The sequence below is a fragment of the Balearica regulorum genome, chromosome 3 (assembly GCF_011004875.1).
Source record: "Balearica regulorum gibbericeps isolate bBalReg1 chromosome 3, bBalReg1.pri, whole genome shotgun sequence".
In the NCBI taxonomy this organism is placed as follows: Eukaryota; Metazoa; Chordata; class Aves; order Gruiformes; family Gruidae; genus Balearica; species Balearica regulorum.
Genome location: NC_046186.1, coordinates 7140075 through 7165101, shown reverse-complemented (window position 1 = coordinate 7165101; position 25027 = coordinate 7140075). Strand labels below are relative to the sequence as shown.

Genomic DNA, 25027 nt, shown 5'->3' with positions numbered 1-25027 from the left:
TGGTTGGTTTGGTTTTTTGGGGGGACTGCATCCCCTGCGCTGGACTGATGGGATGAGCTTTTATGGTAGGAGAAACCCCGACCCTTGATTCTCTACGTGAGATACTACGTGCCTGTCGCCGTAAATCAGCTGTGGAGGGAGGTTTGGTGATGACGATGGGAGGAGGGTAGGGATATGCAAAACACGGTTTGTACTTTGGTATTTCTGCGGGTGCTGTGGGCTCATGGCTACCTTATCGAGCTCAGAAGTGAAAACTGAAGTCTATATAGCAGGTCTTGATAAGCTTGCTTTAATGGTGAGAAGAGTTTGGGTCAAAAATACCTATTAGAAGCTGTGTAGTTTTTTTAGATATGTGTGTATATAAAGATATATACAGACATATATAAAATATCTATATCGTAGAGATATATAAAACTATGTGTATATATAGACACATATATAAAAATACATCAGGCTATATAGATACATATGTGGATCTATGTACACACATATATATAAAAATATCTATATCATATATAGAGGTATATGATATATCCATGTATATATACACAGACACATGTATAAAAAAGGAGATATAAATATGTATCAGGCTGTATAGTTTTTATATATATTAAAAAAGATATCAATATATCTATATTTCAGGCTGTATAGTTTTTTTATATATATATCTCTGTGTCTGTATCTATCTATTTGGCTATGTCAGGGCTGTGACCTGAAGGTGCATTTGGGAGGTTTGGACTAAACTGCGTTAGAATTTGTTAAATTTTAGGTCAGCAGGAAAGACCTTGGCTATGATATTCCTCGATAAGCAGCTAGCTTCACTGACACAGCTGTCGTGCCTGCAGAGCGATGGAGGAGCAGTCCCTGTAGCAATGGAGGGGTGCTGGGGGGATACCCGAGGTTTTTTTACCTCTGGAAAAAGTGAGTTTCTCTTTGCAGCTCACCTACATCAGCCGTTCATGTGGTAGTTGGAAACAAGGTGTTGCTCAGCTTGATTAAACAGGGTTAATTAGCTATTATGGCTTTAGTTGAAGGTTTAACTCATCACCTCTTGAGTAGATGCAAGGATGAGTGTGTGGTTTGCATTGCTGCGAAAGCTAAAGGAAGGAAACCCTCACCATCTTGAACCAGCGTGTCTTAAGGGATTTTCTGGGGGAGGCTCTGCCTTTTTGTTCTTCAGATCATAGAATCACAGAATGGTTTGGGTGGGAAGGGACCTCAAAGCCCATCTAGTTCCAACCCCCCCGGCCATGGGCAGGGACACCCTGCACTAGCCCAGGTTGCCCAAAGCCCCATCCAACCTGGCCTTGAACACTGCCAGGGAGCCAGGGGCATCCACTGCTTCTCTGGGCAACCTGTGCCAGTGTCTCACTGCCCTCACAGATCTGGTAGCAGATCTTCCATTCACCCAGTGCTCACCTGGTGCAGAGTCTCCCATCCCGTAACTGAGTCATCCCACCCATCTGCACTGGAAACGGCTCTACATGTGATTGTAGCTGCTGTAGGTGCTCTGTTATGGAAATATTAATCTTTATAGTTGTGCTTTGGTGACTCATCTCTTAATCCAGCTCCTTTTCAAAGTGGTGGCCGTGATGCAGGCGTACGGGCAAGCGTTTTGACACGTCCCCTGCTCCGGCAGCCATGTGGTGGCTGAGTACTGCAGTTTTTCTTGTGCCAAACAACGCAGGAAATTTTATAATTAAATTAACCATGATAATTTTAGAGTGTGTGTGCTTCAGTTGGACCAATCTATGGGTCTTCCCCTTCCTTACATAGCAGGTGTTGAGCATGTTATGGGTGTTGCTTGTCTGCAGAGCTCCTCGCGTCCTGGACTCATGAAACATCTTTAATAATAATAAAAAAAATCTCCAAACAAACACCACCCAAAGAAAAGCAAAGCATGGCTTTTGGTGATGGGAAAAGCTTTGCTAAAGCTTAGATCTGCAACAGCCGGGAGGCTGCAGACCCCCGTGCCTCACCTGTAGCACTTCTGCCCCACAGGCATTGACATCCTGAAGCTGGTGGCAGCCCAGGTGGGGAGTCAGTGGAAGGACATCTACCAGTTCCTGTGCAACGCCAGCGAGCGCGAGGTGGCGGCTTTCTCCAACGGCTACGCGGCCGACCACGAGCGCGCCTACGCCGCCTTGCAGCACTGGACCATCCGCGGGCCCGAGGCCAGCCTGGCCCAGCTCATCAGCGCCCTCCGCCAGCACCGCCGCAACGACGTGGTGGAGAAGATCCGAGGCCTGATGGAGGACACCACGCCGGTAATGACGGGCTTTGCTCAAAACCTCGTCAAAGTTTTGACAAGCTCTTATGTCCCACGTGTTGTGGTTTGCATGTATCTTTGAAGGTCACCAGCAGGACTTGAGCCCTTTTGTTGGGGAGGCAGAGGAAAAAGCATCCCCCTTTAAACTTACTCTTAAATGCTGTAACTAAATGCCCAGGACTTTGTGAGAAGGACCAAGGATCCCTGAGCACTAGATGTTGCCATTGTGGAGCAGCAAGTCGCTTCCTCCAAGGCTGGTGGCATGGGGGTTCCATGTGTGCTGTCCTCCAGAGCTGTTGCCCTTCTGTGGCAGCTCTGGCCTTAAAACGAGCTGCCCCGTGTTTTGGGAGAATAAATAAATTGCTGCAGGATATTCTCACCGGGGTGTAAGTTGTTGGGAGCTGCCTCGGTGACCTTTGTGGTTTGTTTTGGCCACCCCTGCCTTACCTGTTATCAGCGTGCTTTTGGGTTTTTGCCTCTGATAATTTGGTGATCTTCTGGAAATGTTTTTAACGGTGGTGGATGGGGCTTGTCCCATTGGCTTCCAAGTTCAGAAAAACACCTAGATGGATGTGGGGGCGGTTGAGGGAGGACTCTTCCCCCTAAACCAGTTGGTGAAACATCTCCTGTTGGCCTTAGCAGTGACCCAGACCCAAAGGGGAACAAGTGGGTGCCTGTGAACCTCTGTAGGCACTTGGTGAAGGGCTGGCAAGGTGGACCTTCATGTATAGCAAAGACTGTGGGGCAGAGCGTTCGTCAGGGCAGGGGATTCCTAAATCCCACTTCGACCATCCCAAACTTTTCCCTATAAAAGGGACCGTGGTCCCCTCACCGTGTCAAGCATCCTGAGTGACTTCATTTAGCGTACCAAACGTCTTGGTCTCTTGTGACCAGGGTGTGAAATCACAAGTTTTGATATGTTAGCAGGAGTCCATCCTGGGCTTCATTTCCAAGACCCCAAGTCGAATGCGTGCCAAGTATCACCCTGTGTGCCCTGCCCAGATTTTGGGTAGGCAGGTTTGCTTTGCCAGCTGCGCGCTCGCTCCTGCTTCCGCTGAGTTGCCGCGTGTGTCCAGGGTTGGGCTGCTTCTTTCCAGCTCCTGGTAATTAGGCAGCAAGTAACTTTCTCATTTTCCTACAGTGTTCCAAAATTATTTTTTTTAATCTCAAAGATGGAAAAAAGCAAAGTGAAAAGCCTGGGATGAAATTAGGGTTGGGAAAAGGAGAGAGGCAAAGAAAATTGTCATTTTGCACATGTGGATTAAAGTTCCAGTATGTGCAATGTCCCAGAAGGACACGTTGTCCTCTTGCTCTCCTGGAGCAGGTAGTAACCTCTGTCCTCCTAGTTACTGCTTTGACTTTAAATGCTACAACAAAGTGCTGGGCTAGGACAACAGATAAAACGTAGGGCTTGTTCATCAGCACAACCCTTAATTAACAGAGTTGGGTTGTGTGGTGCTCAATGCTCCTGAGCCTTGCGCTGTTTTGGCCAAGACTTATCAGGTGGTTCTTCTCAAACAGCACAAAAATGCGGGTGGTAGCTCTAGGAACGGGGTTTATTGGGTCACCTTTTGGGATGGGGGACTCCTGACAACGGAGTAACCACGAGCCAGTTGTTCATCATAGGCTCGTGCCTGTGACTCTGAAAATGCAGCAAGTGGATGCTCCAGAGAATGAGCAAACCCAAATCACATGAATACTTGTAGGCAAGTCTTCTTCTGGACTTCCTGACCAGCTCTCCTGGAGGATGTTTATCTTTGTTTTTTAAAATAGTATGTTGTGTTCCCCAGCATCCAGCAGCACCTGGAGCCAGGTGGTCCCCCATGGCTTTCACTTGTTTTCCTAGAAATTGGTAAAATTGGGTTGCTGATCTTTCAAGCAGGTGGCTCAGGTGGGGCCACATGAGAAATGAGGCTCGTTTCAGTAAAGGAGCTATTTTTTAACAAATTAACCCAAGCTGGCACATCCTCCTCCCCCCATGCATCTGATCAGGCTTTTTCAGATGAGTGTCCCTCGTGCTCAGCCTTAGGTGTTGGCCATTCTTCTGCCCTGAAGATCCTGGACTGGTTGCTGCGCTGAAGCAGCACGTGGGATGTCGAAGCTCAAAAACACCCCAGGGTGCAGATTCAGCACACTGTGTTTCTGCAAAGTATTAACCTGCCGTAACCTGTCTGCCTCCTCTCCCTGAATCAGCGCCCGCACTGTGGATGCGGGCGGTGATGGAGAAGCCGTGGGAGGATGCAGAAAGCAGAGGGAAGAGGCTTGTGCAAGGAAGACTGAAGCCCTGGAGCCTTGTGCTGAGCTGCATCTCTGTGGTCCGGACCACGAGCAGCCGGGGGAGCTGACTGCTCAACGCTGGGAGCAGGCAGTGAGGTCATTTAACTTGTTTTTTTGGTTTTTTGTTTTTTAAAATCTGTTGGTTGGAAAGCCTTTAATTAGAACTAATCCAAATTTGGCTCATGGTGATTTATCCATCCAAACACAGACAAATTGAGGCGGTTTCTCTCCATATTGAACTGGTTTGATCTGAAGGAGCAAACGCCCTGTTGGTGTCAGGAGTGGGCGCAGCGCGGTGCTGCGCATCTCCGGCACCTGGCCCTACACAAGTGGTCTTGGGAAAAAGAAAAAAAAAAAACAAAAACACAAAGAGGTTGTTTTGTGCTGTGGAAGGAGTGAGGATTCTCATAAGTGGTGAGCATCCAGTGCCTGCTTGTGTGTCCTAGATGAGCCCGGGAGGGATGTGCGGGTGGCTGTGCTGTCCGGGATGCCTTTGGCCCTTGCCCAGCATCCCTGGGTGCCAAAGGGGGTTTTTCCCTATCTCTCTCTCTCTCTCTGTGGTCCGGTATCCTAAGAAATCACTGACGCCCCTAACTTATAGGTAGGAATTGTGTTATTGGGTAATACAGCTCTCGGACAGCAAATAGGTACCCTGAACCCAGCCAGCCTCCCTTCGCCATCCCATCCCACCAGCTGTCGTGTCCTTGCCCCAAATTCTTTATCTGGCGTCTGGCTTCAACCTGTGAAACCCGCAGAGGCGAAGCTGCTCTCTCCCCTGGTGCTCCGTTCCCTCGCAGCCTTCTGGGCGTCGAAATCTAAATATTTACAACCCCCGACAGGAATAGGGGAATTAGAGGCTCTGGTGCGTTACGGTATGTGGCAGGAACATTTTCCTTCGGGTAGGGAAGGGCTCTGCTGAAGGCTCACCGGCTTTTTTAGCTGGGGAAGATTATGCTGGTTTTGCATTGTGCCGAATGAATTTAGGTTAAAACGAGATTAGCCCTCTGAATTGCTTTGCTATGAGGTTTTTTTTATTATTTTTTTTTCAGCTGATCCAGAAAATACAGCAAGCACAGCAGCTGTGGGAAGGTTTTTTTTGGGTGCATTTTAACTCGAAAGGCTCCTGTTAAAGGCTGGCCCCGGCCACGAACGCTTCTCCAGCTTGAGATGTGCAAAATCTCTCCCCTTGCAGGCAGGCTGGCTGGGCAGCGGCGTGCGAGCCCAGGTGCTGTTTAGCGAGCACGGGCACACCCCAAATTCGTAGTGCTGACAAGAACAAAAATAGAGGACGAGGCGGGCAAGGGAGGAGGTTTTCACTGCTGTCCCAGCAAACTGCAATTCTCCATTTTGGGGTTAAAACCACAGAAGTTCAGTGCAGCATGGGCACTGGGTAATGGGATCTTTTGGGGGGAGATAAGAGTGTTTTGCAGATACCAAGGGGTGGCTGTGCGTGCCCAGGCTGGCCTGGGGCGTTGCTGGCACGGCTGGCCACATTTGCTACTGCAAGTGTCCTACCGTGAGCAATGCTTTAAGCTCTTACCGTTTTATTTATGGCTCTGCTGGCCTCGGCTGAAATATTTCGGGGAATGGATGGAGGAGAAGCAAACAGCCTTGCTCAGAGCATTCAGCAGTGCAGCCTCAGCAAAGCTTGAAAAAATAATAAATTAATGAGGGAGATGTTGAAAATGGAGAGGGGGAGGCTGCAGCCCCCGAGCCCAATGAGATTTAGGTCCGTGGCTAATTGCGTGCAGCGGATAATCCCGTGAATCAGCGGATATGTCAGGGCTGGGTCTGGTGTGAGGCTGAGCTGTGGGGTTTTGGGGGGATGCTGGAGGAGAAGAGGATGTGAGAGCAGCCCTATGTCCAGGTGCGTGGCTGTGGCAGCGCCTTTCGGCTCCTTTTCTTCCTCTTTTGCAGGTCAAAACCCTGGGGGAGGGGGGGCCAAGAGCCTGGAGCAGCGTTCCCCAAGTCCAGCCCCGACTGCTCCTGCTCATCCCCTTCGTTTCCTCTTTTGGCAAAGCAGAACTGGGCTGGACCCAGTAATTAGTAATTAATTTTGTGCTTTGTTAACCTTGCACGTCTGCGGCAGAGCGAGGGTGAAGCTGTTGGATGGATTTCCTACCCGGGAGGCTGCCGCGTGAGGGCTGGGGAATGTCCAGGCAGGAAAAAACCAAAATTGCATGTAATTTTTCCTTCTGAACTTGTGTGAGGCTTTATTTGAGGCATAAAGCTGTAGGATAAAGTGGCCAGAGCCCCAGGGAAGGAGTAGGGCTGGTTGGGTTTTGCTGGGATGGGCATCGCTGTTCTCCTGCAGATTTGCTCTAAACCATGGGTTGGTTTTCTGCAAACCAAGGTTGGGTTTGAACAGGGTGGAGAACATGCAATAAACAAAAATTTAATAATTTATAAAGTAATATAAATAATATCAACACAAAAATATGAACTTTATAGTAGATGTGGTTATAATTTAGGTTTTCCTGCTGTGGTAGCCACATCTCCGTGGGTCTGTATTTGCAGTATATTGGGCTCAGGAGTGCAAGATGAAAGGAGAAGATGGTGGGGTCAGAACAAGCTGAACTTTGTACTGACTGACGCAGCCTGTAGTTGAGTTTTGACACGCGCCATGGTGAGAAGTTTCCACTCTTCACCATGGTTTGAGTTGGAAAAGTGGCTGGGCAGATCTATAGAAAGGAGAAGTCACCAGGAGCTCTCATGCAGACACCGTCTCCTACTTGGAGAAGCACTTGGTCCAACGAATAGCTGGGGCTGGTGGGGAAGAGCTGCTTCCTCCATGGATGGCTGCGTTTTGGTCTCGGAGTCTAAACCCTCCCCAGACCTGGCATTGCCCATCCTGGGTCTTGGTGAGGCTTGACTTGAGTAGCTCTTCTCCAGGGCTGCCTTGTGTAGAGGGACACCAGCTCTAGCACAGAGGAGCTCTTCTGAAACCTAGCCAGTGAGGTGAAGGACACGGAGAGGACATTTGGGCTTTCCCACCCCAGGATGCTGAGCACCTTCGTGCCCTTCCCATCCTGGCGAAGGGGTTTCCTCCTGCTCTGCAGCACCTGCAGGCCATCGCTGCATCTCTGCCACCTCAGTGAGACCTCATGGCCCAGCCAACGGTGTTTTGCCTTCCAGGGTCTGGTCTGCCCTGAAGGTAGACCCCCAAATGCCACGTATGCCATGAAGCTGCTCATCCAAGCAGATCCTCCCTATGCCTGTGGGGACCACAGCAAGAGCATCCCCCGCGGACACCACCCTGCATCTGCAGCATCACCCGTGCGGGGCTGCCGCCCAGCCCACCCTGCTTCGTGTGCTGGCGCTTCTCCTCCCGCATTCCCTACAGAGATGTAACAGACCTGGGAACAGGGCTGGTGTCAGCTGGGTGTCATCTTTTGGCAGGGAATCCGGGAAATGGCCACCTTGGTGCTAAATTTATCCCCCCGCATCCCGGGAGGATGCGCAGCCACCCTCTGCAAAGGTTGCTTTTCCGACTCCAACTCCCCCCCAAATTTTTCCATGTTTCTTTTCTTAAAACCAGCGGTAGTTTGAGTCATGTTTGTGTTGGGGCAAGAAAACCCAACCCAAGCACGGCTGCAGGGAGCCGGGCTGATGCAGCAGCAAACCTGCCGCTGGCTTTTATTACCGCCTGGGTGCTGCAGCAGGAGTTACAGGGAAGCATCGCCCAAGGTTGGGCTGGTTTTTCTTGGGTTTGGTTTTGTTTTTTTTTTAATGCCCACGGCTGCTCCCTCCTAACATTAGCACAGCAGCTGCAGTTTCTGTTTGTCCAAGTTGAGCTTTTATTGCGGTACAATAAAATGAAGGCAGAAAATGGGAGCAGCTAGTTCAGAGTTGTTGGGAGCAGCTGTGATAAGAAAATAGAGCCGATGTCATCTTCTGCACCCATCCCTTTCTGTCCCTCTTTCTCCCTTCTAGGAAGGACCTTCAGACACGCTGACCTGCGTAGAGGATGTCGGTCGTCAGCCGCATCCTAAAGGGCTGCGAGTACACAGGAGCTTTTAGGATTTCTTTTTTTCTTGCATTGCAAAGCTTTTGCTGCAGTGCTAAAAAAAAAAATAAAAAATTGGCAGAGCGCCTCAATACGAGTGACCCACACTCGGTCTCGGGAGGCTGCTGATTTTTCAAAGCCGCTGCAGCGCCTTTGGTTTTCACGCTGGACCGTGTGTCTAACAGTCTCCCATGTGTCTGTCTGTGCAGGTGCAAATGCAGCCTCAGTGGCAAGCGCAGGACCCCTGCCACGACAACGGAAAGGTGAGAAACGCGGTGGCTCTGGAAAGGCAAAAGAGCTTCAGAGGGTTTGGGGGTTTTTTTCCAGCCAGAGCTCGGTTTTGCTTGAGCACCGCCGGTCTTAAAACCAGGAATGGCCAAGGTGGTTTCAAGCGTATGAGTCACGGGCTGTGAATAGTGTATTTTTACACCTATTCCACGGGCTTCACCTCGCAGCAACCTTTTGCTTTCCCCGGCCTTTCAAAGCCCTCATTCCCACTCGCTTTCTTCCTGCGGTTTAAATATTAACACGCATCTGAGCATCCTGTTTGCTTTGCCTCATAAGCTCGCAACCACTCAGCAGTTTGGAAAGCTTTGGGCTCCTGGGATGCCTACAATCAAATAACCTCGGGTGATTTTTTTCTTTTTTTTCTTTTCCCTAGCATGCTTTAGCAGCTGTTTAATTAAACTCCAAATGACTTGCACACTTCTGGGAAGGGTTTTTCCTCTCTGCTGGGAAGGCAGAGCCAGGGCAGCCGGCTGCTCCCTGCCCTCCCTGTAGTTGCTCCTTGGCCATCAGGCCCCTTTTTTGGAAATCGGGAGGTGGGTTTGTGACTGGATATTAAATAGATGAGTTGCACGAGGAAAAACTAACCCCTAAAGCCTGTTTGTTATTTTTTTAAAGGGGGAAATCGGGGTGTGTCGCAATTCAGAAAGCGGCCAGCCGCTGTTCTGGTCCTTCCCTTGCTTTTCCCCAATAGGCTGATTCTCGTCGATGAGTTGTATTGGAAAGGGAGTTTCAGAAGAGAAGGCAGATTCTTTTAATTAAAAATTAAAGCTGACTTATTTTTAACATGCCTGTTGCATAATGTGCTGAGCTAGAACAACTCCTCCCCTGTTTTATTTTCAATGGGAGAGAAAAAAAACCCAACAAAACCCACTTTTATTCTACCAGGAACAGGCTTCAATGTTAATTTAATGTGAACTAATGGGCGTCTCAGCAGACATGTGATTTGTGGGTGGCGAATTCCTCGACACGGATGAGGAATGCACAGGCACATCCATGCCAGGGTGGTGGTGGCTCAGCAGCTCCCTTTTGTGCAGCCTTTAATCCGAATTTTGCGTTTTAATTCCTGGGTAGCAGACAAAAGCACGTTAGCGGGAATTGCCCGGTCTTCCCTCTGCGGGAGGAGAAAACAGGGCTGTGAAATGCGTCTGGAGAGAGGGTTGGTGCGGACAGGGTTTGCAGTTCTGCTGTGGCAGGTCAAGAAGGGATGCAGGGTTTGGGAAGAAGTTAAATGTTAGGTGGTCCTTAAAGCAACCTGCCTGGGGGGCACCTGGTGACCTGCAGAGGTGCCCAAGCTGCCGGCTGGGGATGTGGGGACGCTGACCCCAGCCTCTCGTCCCGGTGGGGAATGGGAACCAGAAATGCTCTGCTTGAGGTTTGCACCCCGAGGGGGTGCTGAGAGACAGAGAAGGGTAGATAGTGTTGGCTGCTGTGCAGGTAGGGAGGAGATGCAAGAAGGAAGATGCAGAGCATGGTCGAGGTAGGAAGCGGGTTCACAGCAGCACCCAGGTGGTGCCGCCTCCCAGCGCAGCGTGTCCCGGCAGCGCTTGCTGCTCCCTCTGTCTTTGGACCGTGGAGCCAAACGCTCGCCCTTGGCTCGCATCAGGGGAGCAGAAGGCCGGGGCAGCGAGGTGATGCTGGGGTCAATGCCAGCCCCTGCTTGTCCGCCCTGGCCCTGGAGTCAGGTGGGATGGATTTCTCCATCACGTTATTGGGGTGCTCATGGGAGCAGGGGCAAGATGGGGCAAACAAATTATTAACTTGAAATGTTTACCAGTGTAGCTGCAGTGGAGATCCCTGAGAGATGTCGCAGGTCTCACCCTGCAGCCTCAGCACCGATGGAGGTGCGGAGCCGGGCTGTGCCTTGCTTTTAGGGAACGATAGCTGTGGAGCAGGTTTTTGGGGAGGCTTACCTCCTTGGGTATTGTCACCCTTAGCCCCCGAGAGTGATGCTTTGGGCTTCAATAACCTGAGAGCGAGAAGGAAAGCGAAGTTTAAATGCTCTGCTGTGCTTGCTCCTGCCTGTTGAGCACTGGTGTGCCAAATGTCTGCCTGATGTCCACCCCGGGTCACCTCCGATGCCTATTCTGGGTCAGCAGGTCCTCTGGGAGGAGGAGGCCACCTGAACGCAGGGATTGCTCACCAGGGATGGGCAGGGGTGTGTTGAAAGCTGTTGTGAATGCCCGTCGGGATGGTTTTGAGCGCTAGCCGGTTGCATAGCATCCCCCAAGTTAATTTTCCCTCTCTCTCCCCATCCGAAGCTGGAAGCTGACAGACTGGCGCTGCCGGTGAGCCCCAGCCCGCTGAGCCCTGCGCCCAGCCCCAGCCCCAAGCCCCCCGAGGCGGCCGTCCTCACCGTGGAGCCCTCTCCTTCGGAGAAGAAATGCTTCTTCGTCGATGAAGCGGAGCCCCTCCTGCGGTGCGACTCGACCTCCAGCGGCTCCTCCGCGCTCAGCCGGACAGGCTCTTTTATTACCAAAGGTACCAAAACCAGCCCTGGGGGGGAGCGGGAGGACCAAAGGGATGCCACGGTGTGTTCCCTGCGGTCAGCACACACGGCAGAGCTGCCTGACATGGTGATATTAAAGTAAATATCTGGACAAACTGGCTCTCCGGGATACGTATATCACACCCTCGTTCCAGACCAGAACATCCTGTTTGCAAAGATGATACAGATATGAGAGGGGAAAACACCTGTAAAGGCTTATAACTCCTTGAAGTGCTGCCGGAGAAGTTGTAGCATCCCTGGATGTTTGAGGGGTTTTTCTCCTGATTTTTGGCTGTTGCACTGGGCCATGGGTTATTGCATGAGATGAAACCAGAAAAATGTCATTTCATGATTGCAATTTTTCTTTTCCCCCCACCTTGGTCCTGCTTGCTGCCGCGTGTGACTTGAGACGTAAATCACCGTTAGTCACCCCCCCCTTTTTGAGGGGGTTTAATTTACAACATTTAATTTGCTGCATTTAATCTTCTTTAACTTCTGATGAAGGTGAAACACTGAGCTCAGTCAATCTACTGAATTTATAGTTGGGTGTGGAGATGAAGCTGACCCAACAAAAACAACTCAAAAGAGCAGAATTTAGCTTTTTTGGCTCCCCTTCCTCTTTGCTTTTCCACATTGGCCATTCAGCATTTATAAACGCTGTGTTTGCTCTAGCGGGATCCTGGATTAGGTGCCTCAGCAGCTCTGGCTTCTCCATCTTCTTCCCCTCCCCATCACGCTTCACCCTGCACCTTTTCCCTTGGTTCTCCTTGTGACATGTCCCTCTCCAGAGGTGGCACCAGGGGATGGACCACGGTCTCCAAGGAGAACAAGCCCTGGTTAGCAGAAATTTCTTGAGGGGTTTCTTGACCACCCTCTCCTTTGCTCCTACAGAAAAGAAGGACACCGTCCTGCGCCAGGTGCGCTTGGACCCTTGCGACCTGCAGCCCATCTTTGATGACATGCTGCACATCCTCAACCCCGAGGAGCTCCACGTGATAGAGGAGATCCCACAGGCTGAAGATAAGCTGGACAGACTATTTGAGATTGCCGGAGTCAAGAGCCAGGAAGCCAGCCAGACCCTCCTGGACTCTGTCTATAGCCACCTTCCCGACTTACTGTAGGCCCTGGGTCACCACACACTCTCCGAATATCTGCTAGAGCTAGCTTGGCACTTGTTAAGACGACCGACAATACGCAGGCAGGTTTTGTTGTAGAATATATGGCCAGTATTTTTGTTGAGGTGTCCTTGGTTTCTGGAGGGGGGGCAGTTTGCCAGCATTGCACCCCTCCACCTCAACTCTATCGCTCAGTCCAAGTCTTTGCGCCCTCTGCCCCCTTCCCAAGCATCTCTGCTCCTTGTTCTCATTCCAGTCAGATCAGTCGATGCACTTTAAAAAAAAAAAAAAACCCCAACAAAAAACCCCCACAATGCAGTTAATGAACTAAAAGACCATAAATCTGGTGTAATTTAACACATCAAATCGGGGATTGTTCTGTAACCCACTTCTTCTGTCAAAGTTGTCGCTCGGAGTGACCGTCTCCCACCACCTCCCTTCGCCTTGGAGCGGTAAGTGGCAAAAACACGCAAAAAATACCCCAACCCCAATCGTTGCTGGTTACCATCTCTTAACACAGCTAAGCTTTCCACCTGAGCTGACATTTTTTTTTAATGTACTATTGTATAGCTCATATCCATTGCTGAGATTTTACTAGCACGGTTATTTATTGTATGGTTTTCACTCGGACAATGCATCGCCCTCCTGTAAGCTAAAGCAGAAGCGCTTTAACCGCAAAGAAAAGGGTCAGTCCCACCAACCTTCGAGGCGATGAAAAGGTCCTTTTTGCCTTCAGCCGAATGTAAGGAGTTATCTTGCCTTGCCGCTTGCGGGAACGGTGGGGCCCCGAAGGGAGCCGGTGCTGGATGTGGGGAGGCGAAGGCGGCCACCGGTGGTCCTGCTCTCCTCGTGGTGTAAGACTTAAACCAAGCTATGCTTTTACACTCGTGTCTCTTGTTTTTTTTTATACAGACGTGGCCGATAGGTTCTCTAAAGACCTTACCTGGTCTTAATAGTCTCTTCAAATCACACTTCACTTTTTATTAAGGAAAAAAAAAAGGGGGGGGGGATGGAGGGGGAAGCTGCATCGTAAGAAGTCTGTCTGATTATATTTGCAACTATTACGCTCCCGTAACGAACAGTCTGTACTATGCTCAATTTGAAGAAATCATGAGGGTGGCGTGTGCCCCCCGTGGGAAGGGGTGGGAGTGGGGGAAGAGGGGAATGAATTGAAAAATTGCCTTCCAGTGTACTAATTTATTAATAAATACTAGGTGTTTGTTACTTGACATGATTCTGTGTTAACCTCCTTAACACCGGCCTCTGCTCGGGGACACCTCGGTCGGAGCGGGGGCTGCTCAGGGTGCCGGTGGGGGGGTGACGAGGGAGACTTTGGGGTTTGGGGGTAGTGATGGGGTTGTGTCCTTTAGCTTCGAGGCCACAATGTGATTGCTTTCTGGTGACAACACTGCCCTGAGTCCCCACGGTCGCTGCCGGAGCTCTCTGCAGCCGGGGGGTGGATGCTTCCCCGTGGGGCAGGTCCCTGTGCTGAGCTGGGGTGGGCTGGTGTGAATCCCCGCAGCGGTGAGCAGATCAGATGGCTGATGGGGCTTCCAGGGTTGTTTTTTGCGAGCTCTGAAAGGCTTTGCAGGCATTTTGGGGGGGCTGAAGTATTAATTTTCCAGGATGCAGCTGCTGTGCTGAGTCACTCCTGAGCGATGGTCTTGCAGTCACAGCGTTTCTCTTGCCCTGTTACGTTACCGGTGTCCTTAAAATCTCTGCTTCCAAATAACTCATCCCCTGTTACTCTGTCTACAAATGGAAACCTTAATGGGAGAAACGCTTCTGGTTTGTAATACTGTCATTTTGTATTCTTAGCTCCAGAGCATCTTCCGTTAACAAGGGTACTGTGTTGTCTTTCTGCCTGGCATTGAAAATTGCTGTTAGAGACTATACATAGGTACAGGATTAAAACTTTTCAACACACGGACAGATGAAATACAGAGCGAAATAGCAAGCGCCTTTCTTGGGAGCGCAGGGGTGGGGTTTTCCCTCGCTGGCAATGAAGCATTGAGCGCTCTCGGTGGCTGCGACATGTCTTGGAAGCATCAGGAAGAAATAGTGAGCGTGCCAGGCATACACCACGTTGCTAAAAGCGGTATTTTGAGGTGGAGCCCAGTACCACCCCGTTTGCACGTGGGGTTTTTTATCTCCGTGTTGGGAGCGGTGGTGGGTGCTGTCGATCCGCCTGGGCAAGAATTGGCAAGGGGAAGGAAGGCGTGTGATCGTGGGCTCGATCAATAGCTCCAGGCAAGCACGAACTGCTGGCTTTAAATTATACTTAGCAGGTTCTTGGAGTGAGTCCGGCTGGGAAACTGGGGAGATTTGTCTTTTTCTGATGGTCCAGGTGCTCCCAGCTAAACCCACAGGTTGGAAATGCTGGAGCCATCAGAGCCACCCTCCCAGGGCACCACTGTCCCGCAGCTCTGCTTTCCGTCCTGGCACATTGTCTGATGGGGTTTGAAGGTACAGCCAAAAAAAACCCGAAAGAAAACCACAACCAACCAAACAGAAAAGGTCCTAGGAACAGGATTTAGCAACCAGGTGAAGAAACACCACGAAGAAGGCGTGTCATGGAGGTGCCTTGGCCAGGAGATGCCGAGGGGCACGAGGGAGCTGTAAAAGTGGACGCAGGTGGGTCCCTGGGCTGTTGGGACACGTTTAACTCATCGTGGTGGCAGGTCGTGGGACAGACGAAGACTTGGGCAATCCTTGGCTCCATCTGTGCTGTGCACACTTCGAGCATTGCTCCCTCCTTCGCTTGCACCTGGATGTTGGTTTTGTCCTCGACTCCTCCATTTCCTGTTTCCTAGCTGGGACCGCTAAGCAGCCCTTTGCTATATGTATATGTGTGTGCAATATATTTATTTATTTTATATATTTAATATATGCAAATATATTCATATATATGATATAAATAGTTTTTATATTATATTTTAAAATAAAATTATATGTATATAATATATAAATATTTTATATTTCTGGGGGTGTGCAGGGGAAATGTCTGAGAGCAGCTGAGCTGCACATAGAGGCAGGGTATTTCCTGGCGGTGTGGGAGGTGTGAGGAGCTGCAAGCCCAGCGCTCCCACCCTTCCTCTGAGCCAGCTCTCTTACGCCTTAAGAAAATAAATCGGTTATTGATGGGTTCATGATCTGGAGGCATAACTCCACGGTGGGAGAGACTGTCCTTGTCCTCGTACGTGGCTTGAGGCATCAAGGGTGATGCACGAACCTGGCATGCTGCAACACCCGTTGTGTGCAACTCAAAATGGGTGAAGTTTTTGGCTAAATGGGTTTAGCAAGGCAAAGCTGTAAATATTAAGGACCTTGATAAATTGTAGAATCATAGAATGGTTTGGGTTGGAAGGGACCTTTTAAAGATCATCTAGTCCAACCCCCCTGCCATGGACAGGGACACCCTCCACTAGACCAGGTTGCCCAAAGCCCCATCCAACCTGGCCTTGAACACTGCCAGGGATGGGGCAGCCACAGCTTCTCTGGGCAACCTGTGCCAGTGCCTCACCACCCTCATAGGGAAGAATTTCTTCCTTCTGTCCAATCTAAATGACCCTCTTTCAGTTTGAAACTTGTCCCATGTCCTGTTGCTACAGGCCCTGGTAAAAAGTGTCTCTACATCTTTCTTATAAGGCCTCTTCAGGTACTGGAAGGTGCTATAAGGTCTCCCCAGAGCCTTCTCTTCTCTAGGCTGTACAACCCCAACTCTCTCAGCCTGTCTTCATAGCAGAGGTGCTCCAGCCCTCTGATCATCTTTGTGGCCTCCTCTAGACTCACTCCATGTCTGTCCATGTCTGTCTTGTATTGGGGCCCCCAGAGCTGGATGCAGTACTGCAGGTGGGGTCTCATGAGAGTGGAGGAGAGGGGCAGGATCACCTCCCTCGACCTGCTGGTCATGCTGGTTTTGATACAGCCCAGGACACGGTTGGCTTTCTGGGCTGCAAGCACACACTGCCGGCTCATGTTGAGCTTCTCATCCACGAACACCCCCAAGCCCTTCTCCTCAGGGCTGTCCTCAATCCATTCTCCACCCAGACTGCAGTTGTGATTGGGATTGTGCCGACCCATGCGCAGAACCTTGCTCTTGGCCATGTTGAAATTCATGAGGTTCGCATGGGCCCACCTCTCCAGCCTGTCCAGGTCCTTCTGGATGGCATCCCTTCTCTCTGGCATGTTGACCACACCACACAGCTTGGTGTCGCTGACAAATTTTCTGAGGGTGCACTCAATCCCACTGTCCATGTTGCCAACAAAGATACTGAATAGTGACGGTCCCAGTACTGACCCCTGAGGAACACCACTCATCTCCACTTGGACATGGAGCCATTGACTGCAACTCTTTGAGTGTGGCCATCCAACCAATTCCTTATCCACCAAGTGGTTCATCTGTCAAATCCATGTCTCTCCATTTTAGAGACAAGGCTGTTGTGCAGCAGTGTCAAATGCTTTGCACAAGTCCATGTAGATGACATCAGTTGCTCTTCCCTTATCCACCAATGCTGTAAGCCTGTTGTAGAAGGCTACCAAATTTGTCAGGCACAATTTTCCCTCAGTGAAGCCATGTTGGCTGTCACCAATCACCTCCTTATTTTCCATGTGCCTTAGTTTCCAGGAGGATCTGCTCCATGATCTTGCTAGGCATAGAGGTGAGACTGACTGGCCTGTAGTTTCCAGATTTCTTTTTTCCCTTTTTAAAAATGGGGGTTATGTTTCCCCTTTTCTGGTCAGTGGGAACTTCGCTGGACTGCCGTGGCTTCTCAAATATGATGGATAGTGGCTTAGCAACTTCATCCACCAGTTCCCTTAGAACCAGTGGATGCAGCTCATCAGGTCTCATGGGCTTGTTGCACCTTCAGATTCCTTAGATACTCTCAAACCTGATCATCTATAGAAGCTTTTCTAGTTGCCCTTGACTTTTCTGGCTGCTTGGACAGTTTCTCTGTATTCCTCAAAGGTTATCTGTCTTTGCTTCCACCCTCTGTAGGCTTCCTTTTCTGAGTTTGTCCAGGAGTTCCTTGTTCATCCATGGGGGCCTCCAAGCATTTTTGCCTGACTTCGTCTTTGTTGGGTTGCATTGCTCCTGAGCTCAGAGGAGGTGACCCTGGAATACTAACCAGCTGTCTTGGGCCCCTCTTCCTTCCAGGGCTTTGTCCCATGGTGCTCTACCAAGCAGGTCCCTGAAGAGGCCAAAGTCTGCTCTCCTGAAGTCCAGGGTAGTGAGCTTGCTGTGCATCCTCCTCGCTGCCCTGAGGATCTTGAACTCCACCATTTCATGGTCGCTGCAGCCAAGGCTCCCCACGAGCTTCACATTCCCCACCAACCCCTCCTTGTTGGTGAGAACAAGGTCCAGCATGGCACCTCTCCTTGTTGGCTCCTCTATCACTTGGAGAAGGAAGTTATCATCACTGCATTCCAGAAATCTATGCATAAAAATGCATTTTTAATTCTATGCAAAATATGCTTTTAAAAAAAGTACTCTCAGGTTTGCATTGTAGGTGAGAGGTGCAGGTTTGAAGTGTGTGGCTTGGCTTTGCCCCTTGCCTGGAATTGCTCACTCAGTCGTGGTGTTTGCCCCTTGTGTGCTGCCCTCCACCTAGGAACAGCCAGGAGGAGGGGGAACTGGGTGCTGGGGTGGCAGTCCTGGATGGTGGAGCCTGTTAAACCAAAGGAGATGGAAAGCAAGACGAGAGTGCAGTTGTGCTCCCCTGCTCTGTCTGCTGTGGGCATCTTGCATCAGGGCAGAGACCAAAATTTCCCATTTAGGCCACACAAAACATCAGCCGCTGCAGTCCTGCTTGCTGTGGGCTTGGATACGAGGCATGAAAATTGCATGTCCCCCCAAGGTCACAGTGTTTGCTGGGACAAAACCCTCCGGAGATCCTTCCAGAATGGCCTGGCATCCTCCGGACTGCATGGCTCTGCTGTTCCAGGGTCTTTTAATGCCTCCAGTGCAAATGAGGTTTGGGATTATTTTCTTTTATTCTCTCCCCCCCCCCCCCATGAATTGTAGGTGTTCCCTGCAGAAGAACACAGTATCTGGTGCCCTTTCCTCCTACCTCAGTCCAATTGGAATTTATCCTAATGGGGAATTAATTGTAACCCTCCGGCATGGCTGCTGGCATTACGTCAGCTTAATTGCAACACGGTCTCCGTGTAGGAGGAAACATCTGTGCAGCCTTTGTGTGAATAACCTACAGGGAGATCTTTGCCGATGCTGCCCAAGGATACCCCGTGGGCTCGGCGTGGGATGCGGCATTATTGGGGGGATGGAGTGTGTCCGTGCCTGTTCCTGGGGCTGCGGGGCCAAGCTGTGCCGTGCGTGGGAGAGGGGCACGTCAGCACAGGGACTGCTTACACAGAAATCCTCCTCTGGCATTGCTTGGCCATGAGCTTTAAGCCATGAAGGCTTTGCAGCTGGGTTTTCTTCTCTCGGACTTTGCTCCTGTGAGTATCACAACGAGGAAGTTTCCAGGGCAACTGGTAGGAAAGAGGAAGATGGAGGAGAAATAAGAGGGGCCATCATCAGCGTATGCATCGAGTACAAGCCCTGTGGTGGCACCCCCGAACACGTTTATCAAACCAGCCCTTAGGACACGGCTGCTGCTTCACCATGTGAGCATTTATGAGGTTTACAGTTTCCTTCCTACTGCTGTAATTTAATTCTTGCCTTCCAGTTTCCCTCCTCTTCTCAAGCATTTTCTTAACCAATGTAATCCAGAAAAAGGGGGGGAGGGAAAAACCCAAAATCAAACCAGAAGCATCTGAATAAAGCTGGATCAGCTGTTGATGAAGATGCTGGCCAGCAGCTCCAGCAGGGTCTTTGTGGGGTTTCCTCAACTTGCACCAACCTTTCTTCAGATTTAGGTGCTGTTACAGCCAGGCAAGGTTCTCATCCCTGTTCTTTAGGCACCTAAAATGCTCTTGGATTATCTGGCTCTGAAGTCACTTAAGAGACGTTAGAGATGTTCCTCTTTCTCTTTCTCAGACTTGCTCTGGCTGTGCGATTAACCCACCTCAAAATCAGAATTTACTCTTTCCTCTGATTTATTTTTGAGAAAAAGCATTTATAAGTTTATAAAATGTTGCAACCCTGTGAAGGTTTGGGGTTTTTTTTAGTTTCTTTTTAATTTTATTTTTTTTTGGTCATTATTATTTTCCAGATGCTAAAGAAGGAAATCTCTTGCTTAGGGCATGACTGAAACCTTGCTAATTCCCACATAAACTCACAGGGGGTGATTTACAGACACAAATGGACAAATTAAAGCACTTTCCCTTTGGGTTTTTCTTCCCCAGATGCGTGCGAGTCCCTAACCCGGGGAGCTCACCCTGGGAATGGCTGGGAAAGGTGTGGAGGTGGAGAAGAGCCCTAGGATTGACCCTTTTCAGTCCTAACTTTGGGAATAAGCTGCCCTGCACAGGCAGGACCTTCTTGGTCAGCTGTCGCAGGTCTTGGTGGGGAGCTGAGCCAGGCAGGGCTCCTGCCCAAATTTTTGTATAAAAAGCAGGTGGTTAGACCACAGGGAAGGATGGGGGAGTTGTATATTTAGGTCCTCCTTCACCCAAAGGGGATGATTCAATAATGTCCAGGCCTGGCATCCTCTTGTTTTCCTCTGGCAATATTCTACCCTTGCAGGTCCACGGATCCAGCTTCAGCACCAGGAGGGGAAAACGCCCTTTTTATTGTTGGAAACATCATCATTCCTCAGCTCACCCCATCCCTAACCTCAAAACACCTTGTGTCCAAGATGAAAGACTTCTGTTTCACTGTAAAAATCAGTCATGTTGTCTTGTTTTCTTCCTTTCCTCTGCAATAGCAGGTTTGGCGGTGGTTGAGGTTGTCCCTCAGCAGTTTGGGGTCTTTATTAAACTGTAAGGAGGCCCTAAGTTCCCAAGCACGGTGCTGGAGCTCTCTCTGGCCACAGACTACTGCCAACAGCAGCCTGGATGTGGCCACCTGGCCTAGGATGACTAAGAGGGTCAAATGGCACGGACACGGCCAAACCATGCCAGCTGGCCTTATGTAGACCCTGTGGAGTACCCTTCTGCCATCTCGCACGGGCTGTTAGCTGCAGAGCTGTGAAGGTATTCAGCCTGCGGAAGGTCTGCTCTGCCTCCCCCTCCACCTCTGTCCCAGCTGAAGGACTCGGCCTTCCCTCTTGCACCAGTTCTTGTGCCCATCGCGCCTCTGGTTGAGCCGGTTTAACTCGCCCAAACTGCAGCTCCCTGCCTGCTTTCGTGCTGGGCTGGTTGGGAACAGAGGGGCCTGGCGGGGGGGGGGAGCGGACGGGTGACCTGCCTGTTTTGGCGACTGTGTGCGTTCCTGGCAGCCCACGGTTGTTACACCGTACCCCAAAGCCCTGAGCTTTGCAGTGCTCGGTGGAGCCAAGCCAACACCCCCTTCCACCTCTTTGCTCCTGCTACCCCGTTTCTGCTCCAGGCCCTGCAGAAACCTCTTGGCTGCAACGCCAGCTTCACCTGTCTGCTCCCTTCCCACTACGGATGAGATTAAATTTGTTTTCATTTAATTTGAAGGGAATGAGTTACTCTGCAAGCATGCTAGTCTCAAAATAAATTTCTGGGCACAGGAGCTTTTGCCAAGACCTGTCAGGCTCAGCGGGAAGGCAGGACTGTGGACAGGACATTAATCTGCCTGACTTCGTTTCTGGCAGCTCAGATCTTTCCAGCTTAATACTTTGTGAGGATTAGATTGATCTTCCAGGGTGCTTCGATGAGCTGATGAGCATTTTTCATGGTAACCGCTTCTTTTCTTTTACTGATAATACTAATTTATTATAAGAATAACTAGTTGTCTTGCAGCTCTCCCAGTGAGCGGAGCTTTGAGGGTGTTATAGCGGAGGCTGGCAGCGTTATTGTCATGTTACAGGTGGGAAAAGTGAAACATGGCAATGAAACTCCCTGTCAACAAACTGATCAGAAAAAAAACCCAGGGTGAAATTCAGAGAAAAGTCTGGCCCCATCAGACCCCACACCAGCCTCCCTCGAGGAGCGTATGGATAAGATTTGGGGGTTGAAGCGCTGAGCCCCAGCAAACAGGAGGGAGGGTTGAAGGCAGTATTCCCAAACTGTGTTTTCCATTAAGTAATTTGCCCATTAAAGTAGTTTTTGAGCTGGAAATAAATGCACGGCTGCGCTGGCTCCCTGGTTAGACCATCTGCTGCCTTCTTGCCCCATCTCGCCAAGTGCAGCTGGGAGGAAGGTTCAGCTCTGGAGCTGAGCCAAGGGTCCTCCATCCTCCGTCCCTGTTTCCCCCAGAGAAAACCACTCAACCTTGCTTTTTGCCCTGGCCTGTCCCATCTCCTCGGAGAGATGCTCCCTCACCCTGCCCCGCACAAGGTGCATGGAGTGATGCCTGTACAGCTGTTGACGGAAGACCCAAAATTGGTGAGCAGAGCTCTTGGCTTTGCGAGCAAAGCAATTCAGTGTGGCTGGGGGGATTCACACCTGGAAATCACAGCTGGCTATGAGCAGCAAAAACCTTCTCATCAGGTTTTCTCAAAGGTGGGAAGGGAATTAAAGCTTTTGAAATGCAACATAGTAAATAAAGATTTCAGCTGAGTAATAGCAATTTTTTCCTCCTTTTGTGTTTTTTCTCCTTCTCTTCCTTTCCCAAGGACCATCCCCCCTGCATTTGGCCATTATTTCTGCAGCAGGAGGATGAAGAATGGAGGAGCAGCGACTGGCAGCAATGGGAAGATGACGGACTGGTGCTCTGCCAGCCTCCAAGACAGGGGCCACCTTCAAACCCCACTGCAGAGAAGGAGCATCCACACACCATCCCCACCTCAGATGGGCCCTGCGAGTTGGCCTGGGTCAAAGTCAGACCAGGGACCATCTGAAAAATTCAATAATCTGGACAGTAAAGATTAATTAACCTGCCCAGATGCAGTCAGGAGGTGTCAGGATGGGGCATCAACCCTTTCCCCCACCCTTGCTGTTGCTATCTTATAAAATTTCCTTTTTTGAAATGAAATTTAATCTTGAAAACAGATTTCCTTTTTTTTTTTTTCTCATGTCTACTTTCTTCTGCTCTAATAGCTGAGACGTTTCCTCTAATTAAATATATCCATTGACAGATAATCCTGTTTTGCTCTTGTGTCAATACGGTCCTTTAGCTAAATTAAATATTTTCCCTGCTTGATGTTTATCCTTCCCTGCCTGCCCCTTGGCACCCTCCTGGAGGTATTTGAAGACCATCATCCTATTCCCTCTTTTCTTTCTTCTGGGCTCAAGAAGTCAGGTTTTCTCAGGTCTTTGACTCATATCTGGTCATTTAAGGGCTTTCCATCCCTAAGCATCTGCACTCCACCTCCAGACATTTTCACCCCTGTAGCAGAGGTGGGGAGGAGGAGTCAGTCATCTCCCCACCTGCCACAGCTAAACCCAGCAGAAGCTATGAGCCAGGCTGCCTTTTCCTTGGGTAAGCAAGTCCATCCTTCCCCATCAGACCCCGTCCAGTTCAGCCCAGCTGTGGTGTGGGAAACCAGGGCTGTGGCTGGTGCTACTGCTGCTCTGGACCTCAGGGTCCCCCTCAGTGCATCCAGTGCCTGGAGATAGCCCCGTCCCATCAGCACGTCTCTACTGAAAGGTGAAGTAACACCCATCTCTGCACTGACCCTGGGCATCTTCTCCTTGTAATTTCCCTCCAACTTTCCTTCCTCCTTTTGCCTGACTTGGAGCAATTAATGGCAGTTTAAGAAGGTAAATCTTTGTTGAGTGCCTGCCCGTTTCAGGGCTGCACCTCGGTTCATCTCCAGCTCCATGCATGGCATGGTGGGTCTTCCTCCTTGCAGCTCTCTTTGCCATTTGACAAGCTTGACTCTTGGCTGCTCCCCTCTGCCCTTCCACTGTGGACATCCAAGGGAGGACCCTCGCTGCTGTGAACCCCTGGTGACTAATTCTTTATAGACTTGTTGCTTATTCCTAATATCCTTGAGATGACAATAAATGTGATACCGCCAGAGCCAGCCGGTACAGTGTGACCCCCATCTGAAATGTTAACTCTCACATGGAGTTTCTCCATCCAAATTCCCTCAGGGACGGGATGATGGCTCTGTCCCCCTCCCTGAGCAGCGCACAGGAGATCTTTGGGAGGGCGTGAGCTCTCCTGGGCCAAAACTGTGCCAGAGATGGTCCTCATGCTGGTGGTATTTGCAGCCAGGCTCTGTCAATGGTCAGTTTGTGAGGTTTTTTTTTTCCTTTTTGAAATCAGAAGCCTTCATCACAGCCCTGCATTTGCTTACACTTTCACTTCACTGGCATCAACCTCCTTGTCCAGATTAATTCAGTCTTCCTCTCCTCTAATGTTCTGTGATTGTGATAAATAATTTATGTAACAGGCTGAGTCAGGATTTGTTCCTGGGATAAAGCGCACAGGCTTCTGCAAAACCCGCCTTGGTCTTGCTGTTAGCCTAGAAATAGGACCACTAATATAATAAACATGTAATAGTCCTGGCTCTTCTGCCATCTACGGTAACATAAATTGGGGGTGACACTCGCTCAGTAACTGCAGCTACTTGGTTGTGCCATGAGCATGCAGGATGAAGTGCCAAAGGGATGAACCCACAAGGTTTTCTGGTCTGGCAGGGAAATAAAAGCTGGTCCGGCAGGGACCAAATCCTGGCAGGGCACTGGCAGATACAAACTTTGAACTCACAAGCATGGACACATGCTATGGAAGAAGTTCAACGTGTCCCTTGATGACCCGAGTAATTCTGCACTGGAAAAAAAAAACAACCAACACAAACAAACAAACAGTTTTGTTGGGAAAAGTAAAAGTAACCTGGGTTTTCTGCACCTCATACTGAATGTCCCCCTCTTCTTTACTGTCCTTTCGCACTCCCTTTGTTTTGTTGCTCTGTGTCCTACAGCTGCATCCCTGGAGGACCTCAGTGTGGAAAGATGTGGGGTGGGAAGGGCCAGGGGGGCTGTTTTCCTGCATCCACCTCCAGGTGATGCACTCGTGTACATCATCTCTGTGGATGAATTATGCCAACAGTGCTTTGCTGCCATGGATGGCCATGCAGGTCTCGGTCTGACCCTGACATCCTGAGCTGTTTGAAACCCCTCTGGAGGAACCGAACGAGGATGGCACGCCAGATTTGAAATGAATACACATGTATCTGTGGAAGAAGCAGTGATGCAGCAGCTGGCTTGCGTCCTGAAATAGCATTCAGCTTCATGGATTTCAGGATGCTTGTCCCAGCATACAATAGCTGAGAGGGACTCAACCCTCTAGTTTGGGTTTGCAGGGGTAAAAACAATTCCCCCTGAGGGCAGCACACCCTTCCTTTGGAGTTAACCCCTCTAACGCCACCCTGGCACTCAGTGTTGCCCTGGGGCTGGGTCCCCAGGCCGGGTCCCAGCTCCTTTCTCAAGTGCCACCCACTGGGGTCTCCCAGAGAAGCCCACTAGTCAGACTGGTCAGTCGCTGTAAAAATCCAGCACTGCCGTTACCAGGCGGGGAAACCCGTGCTCAGCAGGGATGGACGGACCCGGGGAAACCGCACAACGGACAAGTCACCCCAAATAACCCCTCACTTTTCTGGAGTCCC

The 25027-nt window shown here is 50.2% G+C and overlaps 1 protein-coding gene across 2 annotated transcripts in view; it reads left to right on the top strand.

Moving 5' to 3' along the window:
- The window catches only part of TNFRSF21 (TNF receptor superfamily member 21), a 34760-nt gene extending 21438 nt beyond the window's left edge, over positions 1–13322 (top strand). Inside the window, exons 4-7 of one of the 2 annotated variants that reach the window (XM_075750477.1) lie at positions 2002–2267; positions 8762–8815; positions 11099–11318; positions 12217–13322. In XM_075750477.1, coding sequence (XP_075606592.1) covers positions 2002–2267; positions 8762–8815; positions 11099–11318; positions 12217–12446 — 770 coding nt within the window. In that variant the 3' untranslated portion in view covers positions 12447–13322. The remainder of the gene's footprint in view (positions 1–2001; positions 2268–8761; positions 8816–11098; positions 11319–12216) is intronic. The other variant, XM_075750478.1, reaches the window with a different exon arrangement.
- Positions 13323–25027: the final 11705 nt, after the last annotated feature.